The 19,853-nt window shown below is 40.7% G+C and overlaps 1 protein-coding gene across 2 annotated transcripts in view; it reads left to right on the top strand.

Moving 5' to 3' along the window:
- Positions 1-19,853, top strand: part of map4k5 (mitogen-activated protein kinase kinase kinase kinase 5) — a 38,078-nt gene that overhangs the window by 7,975 nt on the left and 10,250 nt on the right. For both annotated transcript variants that reach the window (XM_080480052.1, XM_080480051.1), the window contains exons 4-21: positions 4,437-4,527; positions 6,005-6,069; positions 6,197-6,252; positions 6,337-6,384; positions 7,373-7,415; positions 7,507-7,579; positions 8,715-8,846; positions 9,612-9,674; positions 9,785-9,866; positions 10,756-10,872; positions 12,266-12,344; positions 15,332-15,390; positions 15,545-15,612; positions 18,043-18,087; positions 18,182-18,224; positions 18,316-18,526; positions 19,331-19,416; positions 19,805-19,846. In XM_080480052.1, coding sequence (XP_080336178.1) covers positions 4,437-4,527; positions 6,005-6,069; positions 6,197-6,252; positions 6,337-6,384; positions 7,373-7,415; positions 7,507-7,579; positions 8,715-8,846; positions 9,612-9,674; positions 9,785-9,866; positions 10,756-10,872; positions 12,266-12,344; positions 15,332-15,390; positions 15,545-15,612; positions 18,043-18,087; positions 18,182-18,224; positions 18,316-18,526; positions 19,331-19,416; positions 19,805-19,846 — 1,403 coding nt within the window. The remainder of the gene's footprint in view (positions 1-4,436; positions 4,528-6,004; positions 6,070-6,196; positions 6,253-6,336; positions 6,385-7,372; positions 7,416-7,506; positions 7,580-8,714; positions 8,847-9,611; positions 9,675-9,784; positions 9,867-10,755; positions 10,873-12,265; positions 12,345-15,331; positions 15,391-15,544; positions 15,613-18,042; positions 18,088-18,181; positions 18,225-18,315; positions 18,527-19,330; positions 19,417-19,804; positions 19,847-19,853) is intronic.

Here is a 19,853-nt window from a genome sequence, read left to right as displayed (position 1 = left end):
AAACTGCTTTTATATATTCTGTAAACTTTAGGTCTAAAACATGCAGGTTATTCTGTCTACATTAAGTGAAGTTTTAGTTGACTGAGGATACTGAAGTATTAAACACACTCATGCACAGGGAGAACATATAAACTCTATCGAGGAAAAACAAAACCTAGCCCAGATTCAATGTGGTGACCTTCTCACTATGAGGCGATGGTGTTTCCCACTTCCCAGTGAGTTCGGTGGTGAGATGGTGAACGTACAACTCTTGCTGGTGGTTTAATACGATGTGATTAGATCGGTACTGAGTTTAATCAGTTGTGACATTTTAATCTAGTTTTGTGAAAGTCACCACGAGCCACTGCAGAGAGGTCGAAGAGCTGCAGGTTCTGGCTTTAGGTTAAAGTTAATAATGTACCGCAGGGTTGCTGTTTAACTAAACGATCACATGATCCAATCAAAGTTCTTCGTTTTAAACACATTTCAAAATTGTTCCGTTTCTGTCGTGACCTGAGGCTTTCCACTGTAAAATGTGCTTCTGAGTGAGAGTCAGTCTGTGTGCTGGAGGTAAACTGCTGTGGGTGGGACCAAACAGTGCAACAAACAGGTTTGACCAGGAGGAGCGACGCCCGTATGAAGTTTGTGACAGAAAGAAAAGGGTTAGGTGTGGTGGAGCCCTCCAGCTTCATGGCTGCAGGGCTCCGTTGGCTTGTTAACGGCATAATTTAGAAGCCAGGTGACCACTGAAGGCAAATTGAGGGACTTCATGACCCATACTTACCAGATTGTTCAGTGCCTACTCTTGGATTAGTCGTTTTTTTCCAGATTCATCGTTTATCACTTCTGTTTCTCTTAAGAAAGCGCTTAAGTTATGTGTTTTTGCACGCCAGACAGTTCCCACCAGACATTCTGCTGCAATCCACACGAGCTGTCACATCAGAGCATGGGCAGCAACTCTGACGTTTCCCAATCTCACCGTCACTTTTTCAAGTCGTCTTCCACCTTTGAAAAATGTCTGTGAAAGCGTCTTGGTGTGAGATTTAATTGAATTACGATAAAAACCCAGCACACGGATCTGAAACTTGACCCGATGGGTGAGAAGCATATGTATTCAGAGCAGAGGGAAGTCTCAGTCTGAGAGGAAGTGGGTTCACTCTTTGGCCTCAGAAGAGAAGATTTTGGAGGTTGGTGGGTAGAGGCTGGGGTCTGCTAAAAACTTAGAGCATAGGCACACCTCGATCTTCATACCTCGAGCCACCTGGCTCAGTTTCTCGGGTGAAAGTCACAAAATTTACTTCACATTTGAGCTGTCAGCTCCTGTCTGACAGATTTCAGAGGATCCGTGTTTATGCGTAGCCTCACGAGGCAAAACTAACAAATATCCTGAGGCACTTAAATTAAGAAAAAGCGTGCTATTAGTGATTTGGTATGATTGTGATGTGTTTTGCCAGCGACTGTATCCATGAAATCACATTTTTGTAGCTGTTTACATTGTGTGAGCACATGCATATGAAAGTGCCTGATCGACACGCAATCATATCTTTGTAATTACAGAGAAGTGCATAATTATAACCTAATTATTCAGCTCTGTAATGAGAAGCTTCACTTTTTGTGTTTGTACTGCATCATAAAGTAACGTTCACATTGCTTCTCATCAAAGTTTGAAAACTGCAAAAAAGATGTATTGTTTCTTGCTGTGTATCATCAAAACGACTTATAGACAGAAGAGGAGTAGTCCAGACTTGAGTAACTCTTCAGTTCCGCGTGTTCAGCCTTCTGTCGACAGCACAGAGCATCGAGTCACTCGAGCTTTGTCTCGTCAAGTATCTATAATAAGCTAAAGAAAAAGAACAGCACACGATTAGGAGCAAATTAGGAGCTGATACAGCAACAAGACAGTCGCATTGTGCAGAAATATGAAGGGAAATATCGCACAAAGAGGATTTAATTAGGAATTTTAAATGGAAAATTACTGGTGTGTTGTTTAGTCGGTCGGATCATTTGGCACGCGTTGGCATACCAACAGGTTTTAATACAGAGGCTCACGTGGGAGCGGCTCAACCCTCCCAGACAAGCAGAAAACAACACTGAAAGAACACAGCGGGTGCCAAACTACCAGGTTTTATTTCTATAAGGTTTTTCATGCAAGTTAGCGCAGTACTTTATGAGATACCTCATGGGTGACTGACAAGACAATGATAAGAGGGAAGATTAACAACATTTATGAGTAGAATTTAATTATAGGTAGGGATGTACAATAACAGTTTTTTTCGCATAGTTTATTTACATATAGTTAATTGGATTCATGATGAAATTGCCGGGGACTAATGAGGTTAGTTATGTCAAAATGTTCTATGTGGAGTTTTCAGTGGAACATGGGTTGTTTTTTTATTTGGCCTCTCTGGAGAATGAATTGCCCAAACATTTCACTCCATGATGACATGACGGCACACAATTTTCTCTATTTCCTTCCCAAACGGTGTGCGAAGGTTTGGTGTCTGTGAAGGCCGTTTGAAAAACAAAACAAAAACAAACTCAGGCATGCTTTGCAGTTTAAATCGGCCGAAGGGTCCAAAGTGTGCCATTAAAATACACCCCCACCAGCAAATCAGCAGAAGCTGCCTAAACCATTGAAACCAGGTGGGATGTTTACATATTTACATGTTATTGGACCCAGAGCATCTGAATGTAGCAGTAATGAGGACCAATGTCATTTTGAACTGGCCATGCTCCACTGATCTCTCATGTCTCTGGCAAAAGACATCTTCCTTCAGAAAACTGCTGCTCTTTAAATACTTTCCCTTTTTAGGATTTTCTTGGTAACCGCAGAGATTGTTGGCTATGAAAACCCACAGTAGATCTGATCTCAGCTCGGTATTGATGATGAAAATATTATTTATTATGGAAACAAAGAGAATATTGCACAGTAAGTTAAAAAAAAAACTAATACAAAAAAGTTAATCAACCTTTAAATAGGTTTTAGTTTTCTCTTGAAAGGTTTCACCAGTACCTGTTTCCCTCAGATCTTTGAACTGTTCGAAGTGCTTGTAGCTTGAAAACCTAAATGTTTTCTCACAAAATATTAAAATAGTCATAATCACCTTTATGTGCATCACACTTTTTGAAACACAGTTCCCCAGTGCTTTCCAGTCGTAAAATCAAAAAAACAAAATCTAATTTAAAACGATAGGATAAGTTATCACTCGAAGTGGAAACACTCAGTCACAGCTACATGTAATTTGGAGTCACCAATAATCCAAACTCATGTTTTTCAACTATGACTTGATATTGGAGTACCCAGAGACCAACGGTCACGGAGGGAAAATATGCAAACTCTGCACAGAAAAGCCCTCAATATGAGCTAAGACCCACTACACTACCATGTGGCCTAATTCGGTAGCCATAAACCCTGAATAAATCCAAACAATCCAGTCATAAGATGATTAAACTCGTTCAAGTCGAATCAACAGAAATCTGCTGAGGACCTCAGGCCACATTTTGTTCACATGGAATCAAACGTTCAGGAACACACTCCTTGTATTTTAGTCCTGAGCGTGCAAACAACCAGCAGTTTTGCGGGACAGAAGTTGAGTGGGTCACACTGACTCGTACAGTTTGTGTCTGCTAAAAACGTATGGCATTCACATACCTTGATGTTGGACTGGCGAGCCGCCTGGCTCAGTTTCCGGGGGGGGGAAAGTCACAAAATGTACTTCACATTTCAGCTGTCAGCTCATATGTGACAGATTTCAGAAGAGCCATGTTAATGTGCCACCTCAATATTATCACTCTGCATTTTAAAAGGAAAAAAGGGAGAAAAAAAAGGGGGCACGGTATTAGTGATCTGTTATGATTGTAATGTGTTTTGGCACCGACTGTATCCATGAAATCAGCTTAATCTGGACGCTTGCCTTTGGATGGCAGTGTGTTGATAGAGCGCCAAAGCTGGCAGCGTCTTGTTAATGTATCCCAGCGCTGTGTCTTTGCACAATTGGGAGCAGCTGGGCTCACATATTTCAGCCTCTTTACTCCCTACTGGTCGGATGTGTTAGCGTCCGTTGCTGAACTTGAGAGCAGCCTGGATATTGGCCTGTACCGCACAAACTTTTAAAGTACAAGATGTTCTTACTTGTTCTGTAATCTGCTGCCTTTGTCCAAACCGTATGGAAGCATGTAATCTGAAATAAATATGGCATTACGGTTTTTTTTCTTTCTTTTTTTGAAGTGCGGTAGACCAGGAGGATAGAGGTTTAGGATGTGCTCATCTTTTGACCTGCACTGGCTGCTTGTGTCTTTTTTTTAGCAATCCAAGTCAAGATTATGTTTTCTCAGCTCGGTTTAGCGCATGAAATGTGAACTGATTATTTCAATTGGATGTGCACAATCAAATTTATAGAGAATCTTATTATTATTTTTTAATCTCATGTGTCGGTGTGATTTCTGCCTCTTTCCAGGAGATGACTTTTCCATCATACAGCAGGAAATCTTCATGGTGAAGGAATGCATGCACCACAATATTGTGGCCTACTTTGGGAGCTACCTCTGGTAAGACCCGACTCCAAAATACTCGTGCATTGTCATTTTGATATCAGTGTTTTCTCGTTTCACACACACACACACAGTCGGGGCCAGGCCATAACATCTGTGGAATTCATATGTAACTGACAGAAGGATTTTAGCAAGCCGCTGCCTGAAACTCACATGATGCATTTAATTACTTGGGTCACACCGGCGTGCGAAAGTATGAGTCAAAGCTCCTGAACAGGGCTGACTGGTGCTGACGCGGCCCCTCAGTGCCAGGATGTTTTAATGGAGCCTGTATTTTGTGGCTGACATCTTAGAGGAAGTAAGTCCGGTCCGCCCACAACTGCCTCAGACTTCCAGCAGGTTTAACTGGAATATGAGCCTCTGAACTGTTTTATACGGCTGTTGGTTTGGAGGGATGTTATGTCTCATCGCAGCGGGAATGGCTCATATGGTCCCACCACACAAAGCTCAGCTGGTTACAGTAAAATGTTAATGAGCAACCGGCCATGTATTAATTTACACACAACTACAATAATAGATTGAGGAGACTCACCATTTGTGTGAAAATGAATCTTTATTTTCAACCATATCTCAAATTAAACAGGTTTCCGTCACTAGATGGAAGGTATTATTAATAATTTACTTGTTTAATGCCTAATAGCACTGAACAGTTTCCTTCTTGTGGCTCTCAACTTGTTTCTTTTGGCTAATTTGACCTTTACCCAGAGGGCTGCCATTTTTGTTCTCACTTCTCTTGTATCAGATGCTCCAAACACACAGTTACAAAACCACAAACTGAACGGTTTCTCACCTTTCTGTGTACTTTGTGGCTGTGCAGAGAGCGAGAATGAAACTGGAGTTTTTTCAGTTTCTTATATATATATATATATATATAAAACTCCTATTGACTGTTTGAAGCCAGTTTCATTCTCGCTCTCTGCAGAATAAATATATATTATATTTTTTTATTTTTTTATGAATTATTCCAGAAAATAGAATCTGTGATCAGTGAAAGTGTTTGATTATTTTATAATTTGTAACACACACACACACACACACACACACACACACACACACACACACACACACACACACACACACACACACACACACACACACACACACACACACACACACACACACACACACACACACACACACACACACACCTTGACCTTAATATGGACAAGTTATTTAAATATAAAGCTGTCACCTTTAATATGAAAGATTTCCTGATGCAATACAAAATGTTCATCAATCTCAGGTTTGATTTATGACTTCTGGGCCCATAGTCCAAAAATGTGGGACTAATGGTCCAGTTTGTGCGAATGAGAATGTGTGTTACCTTTTGTGTGTTTGCCATGTGATGGATCGGTGAATTGTTTTTGGGGTTTAAACTTATGGTCAGAATAGTTGTATAACGACTCATTAATATGCAAAATTATTTGTCACTTCCTTATTGATTTTGTTTGTATTTTGTTTTTGTTTTTTCCAGTCGAGAGAAACTTTGGATCTGTATGGAGTACTGTGGTGGAGGATCACTGCAGGACATCTATCACGGTGCGTCTTCATCCTTCTTTCAAAACAAATGAGTAGCTTATGAAATGCTTTCTGTTGCAAGGTCCATTTTGAAATTCTTCTGCGTTCCATAACATGTAAACAACCGATTGATATTGTCTCGTTATAGTGACCGGACCACTATCAGAGCTACAGATAGCATACGTGTCCAGAGAGACCTTACAGGCAAGTAAATGTTCTTTTGAGCAAATTTCACAGAAACATTTTTTTTAGTCTGATCTTAACAGTGAATACTTTATTCTTTCACAGGGTTTGGGATATCTGCACACCAAGGCCAAGATGCACCGTGACATTAAGGTATCGTCTTTTAGACTTCAATTGCCCACTGATTTCATGCCCACTTCATCGTAGCACACACACGTTTTCATGCAATACAAACTCAAGCTCAAATCTTAAGGGGAGCATATTTTGCGCAGTGTAATCGTCCGATATGCTACTCCCCAGTTCAATCTACTGGTATTGAGGCAATTCAGCTCCTGTCTCTTTAAGTGCCTAGACAATGTAGCTGCTCAGTGGGAGGCAAGGAGGAAGACCTGAAGACCTGGGAGGAGACTGATGGATGTAGTGAAGGAGGACGTAGAGGTGTTTGGTGTAACAGTAGAGTCGGGGACAGGGTGAGATGGAGGCAGATGAAGGGCACAGCTGAAAGACAAAGAAGATGACGAAAAGCCAATGTTTCATTTGATCTCAGCTTTTACAGAAACATTGCTACTTTAAATGCATTTGTTGGCTTTGAGGTCAGATTTCACTCTGATGTGCAGCTCAACTGAGGTGTGAGGTGAAGTCATGAGAGCTGAGGATGTGCTCACTTGGAAGCACGTGACTGACGGTGCAGCTTAGTTCAGTTTCAAGGCCGAGCCCATGTCGATGGTGTTTGATGCACACGCAAAAAAAGGCTGTAGCTTCACTCTCATGTGTTATCACAGAGGTCAGGGCTGGACTTATTATCTTTTCTCAGCCCTACGCAGCAAGCACTTCCTGTTTCCTCTGCTCTCACCGCAGGATGCCACCAGAGAGACTGTCAGTCACAGCCAACAGAAACACTCAGTGGAGCTGTTGAATACACTTCAACACTGATTCAGCTTACTGGAAGTCAAATCAGTAACTGGCCATTTGTTAAGGCATTAATCAGAATATTATTTTACCCAAACATATTCGCACATAAACGACTTTGTTACAAACTAGTTTGGAAACACGTGTGCTCATTGCACTTGTGATGCTAAATTAGTGTTGTCTGTTGGAACGCATCTTAAGCCAAACAAATATTTCTGTGTTTCATTAACAGGGAGCAAACATACTGCTAACTGACAACGGGGACGTGAAGTTAGGTAAGTTTCCTTTGAGCCTCTTAACTCTTCGCTAGGTTTCAGTCGGTTGTGTGTTACGTAATCTGAAAAGCCCTGTCAAACCTCGTTACAGCTGACTTTGGCGTTGCGGCCAAAATCACCGCCACCATTGCCAAAAGAAAGTCCTTCATTGGAACACCGTATTGGTGAGTGTCACCCTCCTTCAACTGGTCTTTGGCCCCTGACAGGTTTTGTTAGCCGTGTTTAAAGAAGCTGTGATTAAAGACTTCGAGCCATGTACCAAAAATATATTCAGTCTACTTTCTGTTGCACCGATTTCTTTCATTGTGATCACACACCTGACCGACACATGCTCAGTTTTCTTACAGAGTCCCACCTGACCATACTTGGCAGCTTCTACATTTCTTTCCCTATGAATCCCTGGAGCTTCTCGCTTTAGAGTTAGGTGGAAGCAAATCTTGTGAGGTTGTAGTTGTGATGAGTTCCCAGTATCTCTGGGTCTATTAAGCTTGAGTGTGGTTAGCGATGCTAGGAAAAGCAGCAGCTGTCTTTCCATGCAGGTTCATTTTTACGTTCTTCAGTAACTGTGGCATGCCGTTGTGTTTTGTTTTGTTTTTCCTGACAAAGCCTTCACGCTGCCTTGTTTTTATTTTGTTAGTGCTCTGTAGCCCCCGCTAGAGGTGTGTAGCTGCATGACAGTTCAGCTGCTTCATAGTGAACATTGATTGTTTTAACTGACGAAAATTTGTGCTGCAGACGAGCACGCTGGCGGATGTTTAATGTCCTGTGACAAGTCTCACGCATCCCCAGTTCACACTGACATAGGTGTTGCTGGTGTGGTATTCGTAGTGTTAGTGGCAATGATGAAATACACGCCTACTTTGCTTTAACCTTTTCAATATTCTGCATTCTGCTTATTTGTGCAGCTTATCGATGGTTTCAACTTGAAGAAATTTTTTTTTTGCATTTTCACACTAAGTTCAAATCTATGGCCAATATCTGGTTGATATGATAATAAGAACATTTGACAGAACTATGATGAGAAATGTATTTCATTTAGACATTTTTTTTATAATTGTCTAATAGTGAATGAGATTTCTGTCTTTTCCTATTTTCAAACAATTTTCTCATAAAGTAAATTGTAAATGATAAGTCTTCCAAAAGTAAAACAGTTGACGTTTTTTATGTCCTTTGAAGCCTTTAAGTAAGACAGAGAACCTCTATTTTGTCAATGGTTTCCAAGTTGTAAACACACAAAGATGGAGAGGTTTTACTGCAGCCACATCCTTTAAACCTTTTATTCTGCACGGCTTTGTTTAGGATGGCTCCTGAAGTAGCAGCGGTGGAGAAGAACGGCGGTTACAACCAGCTGTGTGACATCTGGGCCGTTGGCATCACGTCCATCGAGCTGGCCGAGCTGCAGCCCCCGATGTTTGACCTGCATCCAATGAGGTCTGTTTCTTTTCAAGAATCATCTCACACAGCTCCTGCACAGGGTTCCTGATGTTTTCATGTGTCCTTGAGTGTTTCATTTAATCTGCCAAGTAATTGAAAAATTTTATTTATTTATTTGTTTTTTTTGCAAAATATGTCAAGGACTTAATTAGAGCGAAGCTTCCAAAATATTTTCAACAATAATTCAGTGACTCCCAAAACCAAACAACATCGCTACTTTTATGAACGTCTAATAAAGAACACAGCAAACCATGAATTTACAATTCTATGAAATATATTTATTAGAACCATTGAGTGGAGTTTAGAGAACTGTGAACTAAACAGTTTAGACAAATCACAATAAAAACGGCCTGATCCTGCATTAATTTTAAACTTTAGTTACCCAGCAGCTCCACCCCACATACAACCCACTGAGGCTTCTCTTTTTTCATTTTTTAACAGATTTGGTGAAGTTTTCTGAAAACGCCCTTGTATTATTGTCAAGTTAATATTGCAGACAGCAGTAGACACAGGCATAACAAAACAGTCGCTCTCCAGCACGTGAACCATGACTGCACGCGCTGGTGAACTGACGCGTCACCACTATTATGACGAGGAGAAGAGACGGAGGAGAAAGGGGTCGGGGATTGGATCGTCTTGTGGGGCGGTTTTGCCCCATGGTCCTCATGTTTGACACCCCTGAATTAGAGCATGTTCTTGGATATTTTATTCAACCAGATGCACTTTCAGCCTGTTTAATACTTTCTTCTTTGTCTCCTGTAGGGCCCTGTTTCTGATGTCAAAGAGTAGCTTCCAGCCTCCCAAACTAAAAGACAAAAACAAATGGTGAGTGTCTCCGAATAATACTTGTATATGGGGGTTTTGATGTGATGGTTTATACTTTGGTTTTCACTGAGATAATCCTTGTATCAAAACAACCTTATCTGCTCCCTCAGGTCCGCTGCCTTCCATAACTTTGTCAAAGTATCTCTAACAAAGAACCCCAAGAAGCGGCCCACGGCCGAAAAACTCCTCTCGGTAATAAATCTTTTGTTTTCAATATGTGGGGGATGAGTTCATGTCTGAAGATAATAGCTGAGTCTTGTTATTTTTTTTGTGTGCATGCGTGAGTGTTCTTCTGTTAGTATTATGATTATCATCAAATATATTTATGGCTCACTTTTCTAAACATTGTGATGACAAGTGCATATGAAAAAAGAACTAATTAATTGTATTTGACTTCAATTTTCCCACAATTTAATTAAAACTGTGAAAGTTATTTTAGTTTTAACTGCCACATTTCAAATCTTTGGTTCTTCATTATAGTTTAGTTATATATTAGTCATAAAATCAACATGTATTACCTCAAAATATTTAAATATTTCATGAGGTCAGATGGTCTTTCTTTGTTTTTCTCGTTTTTTTTTCAACTTGAGGCTAAAAACAAACTTGAACATGGCCCCCTAACTAATAAAAACCTATAGAATGTGCATTGCATATGTCCAAATGCTTTTCATAAGACAAATAATCACAACATCACTTCCTTTGTGATCACCAAGCATCTAAATAGTTTAAACGGATGAATTTCAACAGTTTTGAATTTTTAAAGCTGGAAATTATATAATGCAGAGAAAGTCTCAGGTCACTGAGAATAGAGTCAAAGTTCACTCCTTATTTTTAGTTACCAGGCGTCTGTCTGTGCGTCTGCTGTATCTTAAAACTTGCACTTCGTCTGTCATCACCACACGTCGATGCACCAGCCTTGTGGAGCCTGAAAATGATTGCAGACACTTTCAATTTACTGCGTTAAAATAAAAGTCTCTTCTTTAAATATTTCATGTGCTATACTTAAGAGCAGAGATGCCAGACAGCGGATAGTGACGTTCTTAAATTATGGCTTCTTTAAAACTACGTTTGTTGCTTTCAGCACGTCTTCATGGCCCAATCGGGTTTGACGAGGAGGCTCGCCCTCGACCTCCTCGATAAGATGAACAACCCAGACAACCACCAGCATTATGTTGAAGTGGATGACGACGACCTCGAGGTAACACCTAATTCTGTCTCACATGTGATGTTATCATCAAAAGACATGTCTTTACCTTATTTTCCTTTATATATATTCACCATGCATACTTCTCATAACCATATCTCCCCGACCGTTAATAGCATTTAGAATATTCAAAGACATAAAGTTCCAGAAAGCAGAGAAAAAGTGCTTTGTGCAGATATACTACTCATTTAAAGCCGCAACTATTATTCCAGAGGTCAGACCTCTGCAGCTGCACATACACTTTTATGGGATGCAGAATAAGGTCATGCTTATAAATGCAGAATTTTACCCGAAAGGGAGGTCAATGTAAAAATTATTTTACTTTGACAATTATTTGGCACAGATCGAGAGATAAACAGTTATCCCACAGACCGTATAGATGGGAGCTCAGGAAAGGCATTGTTTTAATTTTTTTAACAATCTTACGACTAAATTGACTGGATTTCTTTAAGTTTCAATTGATGTAGACTTGTCAAGTTCTTTTGCGCTCCTTTCGAAAGTTCACTTCAATTTCCTGTATGTATATTGCTGTGTGTTTTTATGGTTCTGAGAAGCTGAGAACACAAATGTGCGACACACTGTTGAATTCTGTCTGTGATTAAACTGTCATATGCAGGAAGTCCTGTGAGCCACCACTGTGACTAATACATGGTAACAAAGCTCTGTTCCTCTACTTTCTGGTAGATTTTTAATTTTATTTGGTATCATAAACACCTATTATTATTATTGTCTTTAAGGATTTATGTTGGCAGTGAGGGGTTGGCATTGTAAAGATAGGAGTTCAGTAAGAGGAATACAAAAAAACTACAGATACCAGAAAAACACTAACATGCATCAACTGCGTTTTTATGATTGTCATAGTTTAGATGAATGATTAAAAAATTCCCCTTAAACACAGCAATCTCCTGTCAATGACATTAAAGCCTAAACACTGACTGACCTTTTATTTTCAGTGAATAAAAATAAAACAGCAAAGTTCTGTCAGCTCGGCTGCAAAGTATAAATCAGCAAATTGTAAAGCGATTTTATTCCATGTTCCTTTAAAACTTTCCCTTCCCCCCTTCTTCTTGATTCTCTCCATTGACATTATTATTCCAACTGGAATCAACATCACATCTATGTGGCAGCCAAAGAGGTGGTACCAGCGCCTTTTAAGAGACCATTGTGCTTTTCTCCCCCCTGACAGCAGCAGCACTGTCTCGGCCATGATGAGTGAAAAAAACCCACAGAGCTATTGACTGCAAGCGGTGGAGCTTGTGGCAAACAAACAGCCTCTGAGATGCATAATAATGTGATGATAGCAGCCTCCAGTTTAAGAGCTGGTTTAACTTTCAGAAGTTAATGTCATTAACAGTGTTATATCAGTGTCTTTCTGTCTTTGTTTCAGCCCCTCTCTGCAGTCCGACACACCATCCGCTCCACCAACAAACAGGCCCGAGCTGAGAGGACACGCTCAGAGATTGACTGTAAGTGAACAAAAAGTCCAAACCCACTGGCACAAGCCCCCCCCCCTCCTCTGTCGTACATCTGTTCCATCACTGGTCGGCGTGTCCGTCATCCCGGCTGTTCAGGTCAGAAGAGGTTTGATAGCTTGTCTGAGGGTCATCCCCCTAATCCTGCAGCCGCACCGATTGGCACCTTTCCAGACCACAGCATGAGGTAGACCATGTAAAAATAGCTCTGGGATTCACGGAAGGGAAAGTGAACGTAGAAGAGTTTACAATGCTTCTGTGTAGCATGTGTTGTTTTATAACAACTGTCTATTGAGCTCGCTTGTCTGGAGGCTCCCAAAGAAGTAATAGAATCTGATCCAGTGTAGAACTGTGATTTACTTCGCAATCCTCCCAAGTTTTGTTTGTGTTGTTGTAGTCCAGGAGTGTCAAACACAAAGCTCATGGGCCAGAGCTCGCCGACACAACGGTGCAATCTGACCTCACATGAGGTAACCTTGCAACGAGTAAAAATTACGGGCGGAAAAACTCAACTTTTTAATAAAAGTGTGAACAGTTTTTCATTTATCTGCACATAACAATGATAACTGAGGCGAGAGATCAGTAATACAGCCGGTAGCTACCTCATCACTAGTGAAATAGCTTTTTCCATAATGTGAGTGTAAATTTGTGAAAAACATTGTGAAGGTTGTAACAATCCTGTGGTTGATAAATACATGTTTTTACCAACACTAACCTAAAGAGAGCGACACACTGGCCGAGAGTAATTCTGAACTTTCCGCAGATTTGAAAATGCAAAGTGATTTTTTTTTTTTTTTTTTTTACATTTCTTTGTGTTTTGCTGAGAAACTATTGTTGATAAAAGGCTTATTGTTGAGATAGGAATTGTTTTTCTTTAATTTGTTTGGTTTTGTGAGAAAATATTATTCATGTGTGGCCATTGTTTTAACAAAAGGAAACATTTGGAGTTGTTATACATGACACTGTTCTGTTCGAGATGATGTGGGGCTCTGTGTGGACCCTGATTTTATTGAGTTTGACACCCCTGTCCTAGATGGTGCTGAATGTGTGGTGTCAAAGGTCTGCAGTTGTTTTGTCATTTATTTTTAGGATGACATAGTAAAGGTTGAGAGTTGCGACGTCTCCCTCAGTGATGGTGCTTCATTGTGTCGTCTGATTGTTTGCACTGTGATCGTCTGTCCCCGCTACACGTCCTGTTTGGTCCTTTTTTAATCAAAATTTCTCACTATTATCTGACCTTCCCTCCTTTGTAAAGCAAACAATGGAACAGACCATGGAGGGCCACTCTCAAGCCCTAGCTTCTCTGAGGCACACAGGGGGGATGCAGGTTAGTGACAGTGTAGTGAGACAGTGTGTGTTTTTCTAATCCACCAGCTCCCTCCCTCAGACCCTCGGGGATGTAGCCAATTAATGTGTAGTATCACAGAAAACTATTTGTGGATATGAGTGGCACTAATAAAGTGAGTTCTCCAGCATCAAGTGGTTTCTTACTGCAGCCAGCTTGATTAAAGGTTCAGTGATTTGGGTGCTGTTACATCTTTGCTTCAGTTAGACTGACTGAAATAACTTACATGTGGATGACTAATCAGACTCTTAACAAATACATTTGACTGTTGTGTCTCACCTGATCTTTTAACTGTTTTGAAAGTCTCACCTTCTCACTGTTACCTATGCTTTGGGTGTGTTCACACTTAGGTTCGGTTAAAAAAACCTTTAATGCATTTGCACTGTTCAAATATATTAAACAGTCTATGACCGTACTAATGTGATGTTGTGGGATGTGAGAGATCATGTAGTTCATGTCAACGTTTTGATTTTGGAACGCATCCCAGACTACAGTTGAAGGCCGAGTACACTCTGGACAGGTCAACAGGGCAAACACAGAGAGACAAAATTCACGCTAGCAATTTAAACTCACCAATTTTGGACTGTGAATTAAACCAGGACGACAACTCAGTGTCTGGAGCTGATCTCGGCTCACTATGGGTGTAGGCAGTGTACACCTTGGATAGATCATCATCCTTTCACAGGAGCAACACAGAACAGTCACACACTTTCTCAACCACAGAAATCATAGTTGCCATTTAACTTCAAATGCATGTTTTTCTGATTGTCTTCTGGAAGTTATGAGAGTTAATCTCCCATAATATAGATCATAAACATATTTAACATGCTGCTTATTTAGGTCCATTAGTCTTACGTTAAAATACAGGGGTGGACACAACGTAAACCAAACCAAAGTATATTTCTTCATGTTTTTGTGCTTTGGTTCAGGCCAGAGAAACTTGCCCCAAGTGTGAACACAGCCTTAAAATCTGCAGCACCTCCCCAGTATCAGCATACCTCAAGCTTAAAAACAGAGTGGGAGAAAAAAAGAAAATCCATAGTGAGAATTCTTGAGTACAAAGTCTCTTTATTAATGGGAAACTGATTACGTGGGAGTATTTTTTGGCAGGTTGGATGATTTCTTTCACCTTCAGGATCCCATCATGTTTATACTGGACACTAAACCGGTCTCTTCCCTCCCATCGGATCAGCCGTTTGACAGAATATGACCTTAAACATAAACGGAGAGAAATCTGTTCCAACATTTATTAGCATCTCCATGTCCCTCATCAATCTCTTCTCCAAAGTGAGCAGACCTGGTTAGTGTCAAGTGTGATCTGTGTTTGTCTTTGGTGACCGCTTCATCTTGGGGCTGCAGACCAAACATTATCACAGCAGCGTCATAAATCTCTGTGGTATTTTGGCAGGTACACCGTAGATCTGCTTTGGGTTCATTCTTACACGTGATCGTTTGCTAAGAATGAACTTGGAGCATGTTTTCCCAAGACTCCTGGTTGGTACTAATACACATGATCCCCTCAAGGCTTTGTGTGCCTTTAAGCGTTGGGCTCTGATGCCCTCTAGTGTCAAAGGTGTGTGCAAGAGTGGGGGAAAAATCCAACCTTTTTTTTTTTTTTTTTTTTAACAATCGACAGTTGACAAGCTCCAGTTTGAACCACCACTTCGGAAGGAAACAGAGGCTCATTCTGAAATGGTAATTATCACCAATCAGTTTCGTCACTACAGTTTCTGTTTGTAAACACATAATTTCACCACGCCTGTGGAAAAAAGTCAAGTATCTCTATGTGTATTAGAAAAATGCAGATGTTTAAAAAGTCAATTTCTGTGCATGTCCGCCCTTTCCACAGGATGTGAGTAAAGATAATGACTTCCCCTCACCCTGGAGTCCCTTCGCAGAAGGAGGAATAACAACCAGGTAATTCATGGAAACTGTTATAATGGAAACTGCTTCTATTTACACTCTCTCTGTCTATTGCTCTTCACCTGGTTTGAATTAAAAAACTCATCTGTCGAGACTGGAGGCTAAAGTTTTGTTGCAAAGAAATTTGAGGATGCTTTCACACCTGCAGTTTTCAGGCCGACCAGCTGAGTTTTGGGAGGCGGTAAGATGTCAACACCAAACTCACTGGTGAGCTGGGCTCCAGTCGCACCCTGGTGCAAGTGTAGTGTGACAGCCACCACACCAGGGTGGGCTCCAACTTCTTTAATTAATCACAAGCTTGACCCTCAACGCTCCTGTAGTACAATGAGATATGTGTGTTCTTATTCCCTAAACATAACCAACAAAGGAAGCCTCTAAATCAAACCTGCCACCAAACACACATTAAACCTTTCCCCTATATTTGGTCTGCTAATTTTAGGAACTGGTTTTCAAACGGCTCCCTCAGTGCACCAGTTACCTTACTTTGACTTGGTTATGGCGATATTTCTCAAGCGATTTTCTTTTTTAAGGCAGCGTAGGACCAAACAAAGCTTTAGAATGAAAGCAGAAAAGAAAATGAGTAAAATAATAAGAGATGAAGAAATAGTATGCTTGAATATTGTGCCTACATCTTGGGTCTTGCTTTACAGACTGACTTTGTTCTTTATACAGACTTCATGTTACATTATGTAAACAATCTAAATGTATAATTCAGATTAGAATGTTTAAAAACAAAAAAAAAAGGTTGAATTTGAGGGGCAAGAAGGGTTAATCCATTATATTTTTTGTTTGTAGTACTGTGTTTTGCAGGGAATTGTGTGTGACGACCAAGGTTTGACTGCACCAACAGCTCAAAAAAACTGGGATGTATATGCTGTGTGTATTAAACACCTCATAGAAAGAGGCCTCAATTTCATTGTGATTTAACACTGCATAAACGCCCCAGAAATCTGGAATATATAGAGGTGCCTTATGCACATAATTATACAGGAAGCAATAGACTTTAGACTTTGCATTATTTATCCCTTGGGATGACTCTGTCAGGTAAATTTAAGTTCCAGCAGTGCAGAAAAGGAAAACATGGTTACAGTTGTATCCATGCAAACCAAATCTACATTTTGGTTTTCACAAAATGTGCCCACTGGCTCTCAGTAACAGGTGTGAAATCACCCTTAGTGCTATTCTGTAGTTTAATATCTGCTCTTGATCATCTGTATAGAAATTCTTGTGAATGTTTCTCTCTGTTGCTCACTTTGACCCGCTCACTCAGTGCATCTAATCTGTGCCTGTGCATGAACTCCCTCTCCCCTGTATGCAGTTTATAAGAAAAAAGTTGCTTCAGCCTTTACGCTCCGCCTCACAACGTGCTTTGTTTGTTTTTGTTGTTTTTTTTTTCTCCCTCTCTCACTTATCTTCGTGCTGTTATGGCTGTTCGTCTCTTGTCTCGTCTTGTCCTCCTGAAGGAGCCTTCTCAAAAGCGTTGAGGATGAATTGTTCCAACGGTAACCCTAACACTGTGTGTGTGCTGTAGTACCCCACACCATCCTCATGCACCTCGCACTCGTTCACATGTCCTGCAATGAGGTTCCTCACCAGTCACCCCCTCTGACATCCCTCCATTCTCCTCGTGTGGCATGTTAACAGCTGCAATGTCATACAGAAGGAAAATCACACTTTACGTTTGAAGAACTTGTGAGCCACTAACAGATGTGTGAAAACCTACAATCGCATCTTGTTGTTGACTTTTCTGTCACATTGATTACTAAAGCAAACATTTAGGTCTGGATGGACAGAGATGTGATGCTTAATATGTGAACAAAAACAGAATGCAAGTGAAGTCAGATATAATTAATTTGAACTATCAATCCATTCATCCATTCATCAATCCATTATACTGGCTTCGGAGCAGATCACTGCTGTTATTAGGTTATCGGCTGATGTGGATGTGCTTCCTGTCCATCCTAGGGGCTGTTACAGAGAGACAGACAACTCACCCTCACACACACTCACCTACAGCCATCAATTATTGTACCCAGAGAACAGTCAGTTCAAACCAGGAATTTATTTGACATATTTGTCTGAATACAGGACAGTTTTGGTTTTTGGGAAGGAGGACTGAAAAGCTCCTGGTGTTATGCCAAGTTCTGCATGCAGGATGGTGATCATTCATAGCAAGGATGACAAACCAGCTAAGGTTCTGTACAGTGTTGTTTAAAAGTTGTTGAAAAGCAAAATACAATCAGCTGGCTAATATAAATTTAGAGATGACTTAATGTCTGTGTCGCCACTGTTGGTCTTCCCATGAGACTGTTGCTCCCTTTACTCAAAGGAGAGATTTTAGGAAAACATTTGCTCCGTCTTCTACCCCCTGGGCCCCGATGAGTCTTATATTTCCCCTCTGATTCCTGTGTTTGTGTCCTGCAGGGGACACATTGCTCATCTTGAAGATGCGTTTGAAGAAGTCGAGCTGTGAGTTATCTTGACAAAATCTGATTTGATCGTGAAAGGAAAAACTATTCACGACTGTAAAATATCATTAACTTAAAAAAATCTTCCACTACAGGTCGACTCTCAAGCCAGGTGTTCCCCCTCCTCTTCCTCCGAAGGTGAAATAACATTTTCATACCCTCTTCGTTTTTCATCTGTGCCTTTGCTGTGCAGAATTTTCAATAAAGGTTTTTTTTGTTTCCTTCTCAGCCACGATTGAACAGCTCATCAGAGGAGCTGGGCCTTAATGACGAGAGGTGTCTGACAGTCCGGAGGTTTCCTAATTCGGAGAACGGCCCGAGCCAGGCGGCTCGCAGACAGAGCACACCCGAGCAGGGCAACAAGGTGGAGCGCTCCTCCCCAGACTATCTCTCAGCCAGCGTCAGCAGCCCCGGCATTTTGTCACACGCCTCCGATCCTGGTGAGCCTCAGCATTTCTTCTCAGCCGCTGTTTATTAAGACTTTCACATTATTCTGTTCTGTAAGTGAGCACATCTTTTACTTTTGCAAGCTCTCAGTAAACCCAAACCCAAAGGTAAGGCACTGATGTTACTGTTTGTGATCTTTGGATTTAGACCAGATAGTTTTGTCTCTACCAAGTCAAATTGGGATGAAGCCTCAAAATATTTAACCTTCTAAACGAGAATAACAGCCTACATCCATCCCCTTTTTTTGTATTGTTTTGCCATATATACCAAAACTTTAGTTTCATATCAGTAATTTTAAATTAATTGGAAAAAAACACCAGTATACAAGAATACAAATTGTTGTGGTCCTTGGAGCCTCTGTGAATGCTAGTACACATGTACAGCTTCTCATTTCTGCTTTCTGGTCTTTTGGGGATTTTCTAGATATCAAAGATCTAGTAGTTGTGGTTATGAAATGTCCATATGCTGAATCCATTCAGCTTTGACAGGAAAGGAGTATGAGGGTTAAAATAAATATCAAAAAGTCAACATTAAGTACTGGCATGGTGGTACAGTACGATCTGACACAAATATTCTTGTTATACTGTTTAAAAAATTCTTCTTTCCAGCCTTAAACTGCAAATGAGAGTTCCCTTTGAAAGATGCAACAATAATGATCAAATAAAATGACACTATTCACTGTAGCCACCACAGAGATGTTGGAGAACTGAGTTTCTGAATCATGTTTGGTGTTTTTTAGTTGAAGTGTGTGTTTGGTTTGTGTGTCTCAGACTTGATCTGACTTTCCTCTGTGACAGATAACGATTCAGACGACAGTGTGAATGGAGGCAGTCCCAAAGCCCCGCCCAACCGGCAGCACCGGAAAGAAAAAAAGGAGTACCCCGTAAGTTTATACATATATCACAAGAGAATCCTTTGAACCATTTTATAACACACAAGATAAGTCCTTCTTCTCATCTTGAGTTTGTTCCCTGGATAAAAATGTCATGCGGTTTTGAGCCTCTATGTGGTGCTTGCATTGTTTCTAGCTGACTCCACACTCAAACCTCAAATATGCCATTTTCCTCTCCCATATCCAAATGCTGACAGTCCAGAAAAGCCTGGAATCCATTCCGGCCTGTCATGTAATGGACTTTGATAGGACACAAAAAAACCAGTCCATGTTGTTTGCTGTTTGGCTCGTTGAAGCGTCCGCTAAGTTTGAAACGATTGTTGTCAATTTGTCTGTCCTGCATTCACAATGGGTTTTCATTTCCTCTGCTCTTCTTCAGAAACCCGCTATCAATGGCCTACCCCCCACCCCCAAAGTACTGGTGAGTG

The sequence above is a fragment of the Lipophrys pholis genome, assembly GCF_963383615.2.
Source record: "Lipophrys pholis genome assembly, chromosome: 14".
NCBI lineage: Eukaryota > Metazoa > Chordata > Actinopteri > Blenniiformes > Blenniidae > Lipophrys > Lipophrys pholis.
Note: the sequence above shows the minus strand (reverse complement) of the source record. Positions and strands in the feature narration are given on the sequence as shown.